General features: G+C 40.4%; 1 protein-coding gene across 1 annotated transcript in view; it reads right to left on the bottom strand.

The window, feature by feature from the left end:
- lrriq1 (leucine-rich repeats and IQ motif containing 1) overlaps positions 1-6,615 on the bottom strand; it is a 34,027-nt gene that overhangs the window by 4,024 nt on the left and 23,388 nt on the right. The window contains exons 17-19 of the mRNA XM_005935610.3: positions 3,536-3,644; positions 3,057-3,117; positions 2,357-2,477 (exon numbers count right to left, since the gene is read on the bottom strand). Coding sequence (XP_005935672.2) covers positions 2,357-2,477; positions 3,057-3,117; positions 3,536-3,644 — 291 coding nt within the window. The remainder of the gene's footprint in view (positions 1-2,356; positions 2,478-3,056; positions 3,118-3,535; positions 3,645-6,615) is intronic.

Raw genomic sequence — 6,615 nt, forward strand, 5'->3', positions numbered from 1 at the left:
TGTTAGTTTGCCAGGGTCACATTATAGAAATTGTTAAGTACTTAAAAATGCATGGCATAAAAGTAAATATAAAAGCTTTAACTAATGATGCAGTGTTAAGTAGGTTAAAATATGAGGATTTGTAATATGTACTTAATATACATGTTTTGAAAATTGAGCGTCAATTTTGTGTGACTCAAAATACTCGAGATGGTGCTGCATTAAATCTCACACTAAAGACTTAAGTGTGAGCAGGCGGGTTGTTCGGTGCCTCTCGGGAGCAGTGTGTGTGCTGTATCACAGGCCGTTCCACTTTCACCTGGGGATCAGTACAAAGCTTTTCAAACATACAGAACAAAGGCAGCGCTTCTACAGGGTATGATGTATTCCACGTGTAGAGCGCAAACCCGCAGTCAGCACGGCTGCCTCACACAGGGAGTCCAACAGCATGAAGCGCTCTTTAGGTGGGAGGGCTGGGATGCATCGCACGTTCTATGCTAGCCCCAAATATCCGCACAGCTGGCAAACTGTATAGAATAACCATCCGCTCACAAGTCACACATAATCACACATCTCTAAGTTTTGATTTTGTTCAAGTCTGTTGGGCTAACACTGCGATTTTCCTTTCCTCGTGGTCTCTCTTAATACACAGCGTTTTGGTGTTTATTTCCAGGTCAGCTTTGGTGGCTGAGTATATTAAGGAACTTTGTGCAGTAATGCGTTTGAAATCAGAAGCATTACTGCACTAAAAGTTCAGTGTAATAAACACTGAACTTTTGCTGCATGTTTTCCTAATAGCACTGCTAGTTGTGCATTCTGTTATTAACAATACAGAGTTTTATTTTTGTTTAAACTGCTCATTTTAACAAACCACTGTGACCAAACAAATTGTTTTCAGTCATCTTACTCCTATTAGGGTTGCAAGAGGAGCTTAACTGAAGTAGTTTCCTCTGCACACGTAATGAAAATATTGTGTGAGCTGAGAAATGCATTTTATGGTACTGTCCCGGCAAGAGGTGAGTATCGCATTGCAACAGGTTATAGACTATTTATGTAGTCTTTACTGCTATACCAAACTAAGTGAACCCTCTAACTTTAAACCCCCACCTTGATGATGTATGCCCCTTTACGGGCGAAGGCGATTGTTAGTCACACTTTTTTGCAGGATCACGTAGGCTCAGTATGAAGATTTACATCAAAGAAGCTGCGTTCCCTGATTTTACTCCATAAGGAATTTCCAAGCCATGACTTTTTGATGACCACTGGGACCATTAGATACCCTTTCCAAGTTTATAAAATATCTAATTGGCTTTTCAAGAAATATTCTTTCCTTACACATACATCCATATTTCAATTTGTCCTTCACAATTTTGATAATGGATGTTTTGATCAGTGCGGACAAAGAGGCTTTCTTTCTCCCGGCCACACTCCCCGTAGAGTCTGCCTGCCTAACAGGGAAATGCTCGTTCCTGCTGCTGCACCTCGTGGATATCATTTTGAAATCATCATCGGAATCCAATTTGGCTTCGTTAACATGGACAGGGCTCTCCTTCACTCAGATTCCTGGGCTTGTTTAATGTGGTCATCTGCTTGTCAGCCTGTCAGTAGCATCTTTGTCACTCAAACTCCTGAGCCCCACTACTCCTGACAGAAGGGCCAGTCATTCTTCACTGAAAGGACTGATTTTTTTTCTCTCCCTCGCTGCCTGTTTCCTGTCAGAGGAAAATTTCACGACACTCTGTCCCCAGCCCGACCTTGTGGCTCCCCTCCCCTCCCGCAGCAGACGACCAGCGGACTCGGTCTAGGCTGAATAAGCAGCGGTCTTTATCCCTGGCTCTGCGCACTCAGATCTGTGTGGCCCAGTAGTCATAGGTGCAACTATGCAAACCTAAAGAGATCACATCTAATAAACACACAGTTATGTGCACCCCTGCCAAAAGATTTTGAAGAGTTTGAATTTGAGCCTGTGCTTTTCTCTCTGTGACTGCTAACAGGAGAATATAGAGATATATGTGACAGTGAGCTCATATGTTTATTGGTCCTTTTCTTAATTGTTATTTTTAAGTCAGAACTTGGTTTCAAGTTAAGGGCAACTTTCTAGAATTGTAATAATTAACACATTTGCATAAAAATACATTTTGCATACATAATGAGTTTTAAATATATATACATCTCTAAATTTGCTATAAATTATATGTGTTAAAAATTATATGTGTTAAAAAAAAAAACTAAAGGAAACACTTCTGTAAGGAGAGTTGGGTTTTTTACTTCACATACATACAGATATTTTTTACACTCTGCTGAAAGACCAGATCATTATTCCCAGTATCACTGTGATGTTGTGGAGAAAAGCAGTTTACAAGTTTACAAGACTCACTTGCATGACTGGAGGAGGTTCTACGGGTATAACTGTTCACTTTGCAACCCTGGCCAACCAAATTGCTGTTCGTCCACAGTCCACTGGTGTGATTTAGACAATCTGCATATGCTGGGTTAGCCTGCATGCACCACACACACACACACACACACACACACACACACACACACACACACACACACACACACACACGAGGCCCAAAATGAAACATCTCACGCAAGTAGTCGAACATTCTGAAAATCAACAACCCAGCAGCTTTGCAGTCAGAGGATATATCTAAGAAACTGGAGGAAAGGGGCGGCCCCTCTTGCCAGTAAACATAAGTCACACTGCTCCATAATGGCACGAGGAGACCTGTGGTTTGTGACTTCAAAGACTTCACAACCATCAGTATCGTTCTCAGGTCTAAACAAACTGCTCCAATGTGACACTGGGATTTCAACAAGTGAAATTAAGAAATCGCGCCCACTTGATCCAATTGAAAGTGTCACTACAGAGCTAAACCTCAGACTCCCCCCGCCCCTTCCTCCTTTAAATCAAAGTTGATGAGACAGACTCCAAGGAAGAGGACCTACGGTGTGGGATGTGACTCTGACTGGTAAATGTAAATACTACATAGCTTTACATGCATGCAACTGCGCCACAAAAAAGATTCAAATCAAGGGGGGGAAACAGCATGGCTGGGGGGACCGATACTCACTACAAGCTGCACTCTGCCTCCGTTCAGAATGGATGAGTTTATGTCCGGTAAGAAATGATCACTGAGGACAAAACACAAAATGCTTAGATGATTAGTGTTCTGCATGCTTCACACCAATTCAGTGATTAACTCTCTATTGCAGGCTCCATTTCCAAGCAAAAAACTCATATTAAATTTAAAAAAAAGAAACAAATTATATGGATTATGTCTGTTTTTTTTAAATAGGGCAGGGATAGCACAGGCCTACACACTGACTTATTTCTGTCATCTCCCTGATTCAGCAGAATCAGAATCAGAATACTTTATTGATCCCTGGGGGAAATTATTTAATAAGTTAATCAATTAAGTTAATATGTCATTCTCAGTGCACTGGAATATTTTATTTTAGAATGATACAGCGCAGGTCTTAAGGTGAATCAATACAGATAGATGCATAAACACCACCTTCATCACCTTATGATCTACATTAAATAGCTCACCTGTCTGAATGCCCATGAGTGGCCTGGGTATGGAGCCACTGCTGAGTTTGATCTTGTTTAACTTGCTCTGTCCTCTCTGCCTGCTGATGGCCCGTCTTAGCCCCACCAGCTGCACTCAACAGAAGAAATGAAATAAAGGGTCACAGGCTGTTCTTTTTTCAGTTTGTTGGTTAAGTAACATTTTTGACAACAGTGGCAATAAAGAAATAACTGCCTCATCACCGTGTGCTGTGGAGAAGATAGCATGAGTCTAAATGAAAGGACAAGGCTTGTGTTAACAGATGCTTACAAGTGTTCAAGCTGAACAAATAAACAACTGCAGGGCCTGTTCTGTGGCAAAGTTTGACACGTTTTACTGCCATTACAGCGTGCCAGCTTTCCCTCAACGGGACAGATTAGTGGTCAAAGTCATGTTAGGGCAGAAGGTGGTGTAATAATTCATGTAGCACTGCTGAAAGTTGCAACAGGAAAGGCCTCATTTTGTTCCAAAAATGGCAGTGACTTGTTTTTTTTTTTTTGTAAAATTGAATCCAAGCAATGTTTCAAAAGTTTGTGAAAGTGAAAAATCCAAGAGGCCGGTGATTTACGGGTTATGCTGAAATCCCATAATAAGGTCGTAATTCAAAATAAACATTTACGTTGTACTGACAGTAATGCTGCTTTAGATGGGTGTAAACTGATAATTTATTTTGACAGGCCAGTGCTGGAACTAATGACGCATTTATTTAAGCCATTCACTTGCTTTTGCTGAGCTGTAAAAAGAAGAAAAGAGCTTTACAGTTTTCATGGGTTAATTGAGAAGCCACACTAAAAACGTCAAGTGATAGATGCCTCCCCTGGGGCAGCAAAGGGCAGGATATGGCTACTTGCACTTCCCGAAGTTGAGAGAGAAAGAGGGAGAGATGGTGCATGAGAAGTCCAGATATCAGTTTTCAAACACCAGCCTGCTCGCGTAGAGTAAATACAGTGATTACAAAGGGTAGGTAAACACATGCACAGAAATCTGTACACACTGATGCAAGATAAGAACCACGAAAAAAAATCATTTAGTTTGATGTACTTGAGCAGCATGGAGAGATTTCTTCTCTCCATTTCCCCCTCAGAACCCCCTACTAGAGCTTCCTCCTGACCTCCTTCAACCTCCTCAATCCCCCTTGAGTACTCCTCCAGGACATCATGAGGGGGGCCTGTAAAAGTCATGCCTGTTAAGGGGGGCTTTTAACCACATTAGGGGATCTCGTCAATATCAGAGCGCCGGGGAGGAGGAGTAGCATTCAGGTTTTGGCCTGCAGCAAAGCAGAGATGAAGGAGAGATGATGTTGTCACTAAGTAGTCTCCTCTCCTCGAACCTCACTAAAGGAACAAAAAACACTGAGTCCTGCAAAGAGTCAGTACCAGTACCAATAACAAGTAGAAAAAAAACAAAAAACTCCTAAACAAATGATAGTGACCTTAAAGGACAGTTGTGTCAAGAGTAAAACTGTGCACGTGCACAAATATAGCAAGTTTAACAACCAAGTCACTTTATAACAGACACATTTTAAAGTCAGAGGATTCTTGATTTGTCCTTCAGGCATAAACCATAGATAAAAGATGCCCATAGTTTGTGGATGACTTGGCAATCTTGGTTTTTTGAAGCCAACTAAAGACACTGTAGTGATTTATCAATTAAGCGGGAGGCCCACACTGAAGAATACGTTGCATTATATTCCTTTTATAAAAATGGACATCAAGTTGTGCTCAGTAAGACTCAAACTAGTATTTGAGACCATATACTCATTAGGAAACCCTTCACTGAGGTCATGAATCAAGTAAGTAGTAGATTTTTTAGAAATCTTTTATCGATTTTTTTATAGATTCTGGAGCAGCCAGAAGAGTCCCTCTCCTTTTGGCAATGAGAAAAAAAATGCATGTTTAAAGCCGTTTTAGGTCGAAAACCTGAATCTTCATCTTTTCTACACATGCTGTGTCACAAAACAAATCTAAATGTAAAAGTGTGAGATGGAATAACAGTGCACATCTGTGGATTAGAACATCTATCCACCAGAGATGTAAAGCTTTTCTAACCCCTAAAACTTGGTTTCATGCATTAGGCGACTTGACTCTAAATGATTCTACAAACATGTCACTGAAGTTAATCTGAATCACAATAAGGTCTGTAAAATGAAGTTGTCTCTTGCAAACATATTGGCTGGTTTTGGTCTGCTAAAACATGAAAATAAAGACCACAGTAGGATGGAGCAATTCATACACGCTAATCATCTTTTGATCTAAAAGCACTCTAAGATCCATTTGTTAACTTTGTAAAAACACTGGAACACTGACAGGAAAATGTTTGTGACGATACTTGAAGAGAACCAGTTCAAATTGCATATTATCCAAACACATTAGAAATTAAAAATGTAAATGTTTAGTTCCCACATTTTCAGGCACTGCTCCTAAAAGGACTTCTAACTTGACAGATTAATGTGTTTCTCGATTACTGGAGACTTGTAAGGGACCTTCTGTAAGTAACATGAATTTAAATTAATAAGACGGCTAAAGTGCATACGTTTTCTGTTTTGTGCAGATGGCTAATGTTGGAAAATGTAGGAAAAAAATGAAAAAGAAATATAGAAAAGTATTTTATAATCCTTTTTTTTAGGCATTTGCTAAGTGAAATGTGTGACATTTTAGCAACTCGGTGGTTTTAGTTAGATGTCTGACTCTGTGAATGACTGATGGCCCAATGCACATTGGCTCAGCTCGTTTCTGAAGTGTGCCAATGCGCCTCAGTCATGTAGTATGAGGAGAGAGGCTCCACTGTACGAGATAAATAGAAGCTTAGAGATTACGGGGCTGAAATTGGATGCATATGAATGGTGGGGAACAGCCTAAGCTATTTTGACTGATCAATGATAAACAAAATGATTGTGTTTCAGTTTGACTTTGTTGATGACATCAAGTGTGAAATCAAGTTAAATGCTCAGGAGGTAGGGGAACCAGGCTGAAACAAAAATATATATCATTGTGTCCCTGAGACACGAGGACGGATGTTTGGTGGGGTTGGATCTCAGTTTGGATGGAAGAGGATGATTAGA

The sequence above is a fragment of the Haplochromis burtoni genome, unplaced genomic scaffold, assembly GCF_018398535.1.
Source record: "Haplochromis burtoni strain Fernald_Lab_line unplaced genomic scaffold, NCSU_Asbu1 Contig_197, whole genome shotgun sequence".
Taxonomy (NCBI): domain Eukaryota; kingdom Metazoa; phylum Chordata; class Actinopteri; order Cichliformes; family Cichlidae; genus Haplochromis; species Haplochromis burtoni.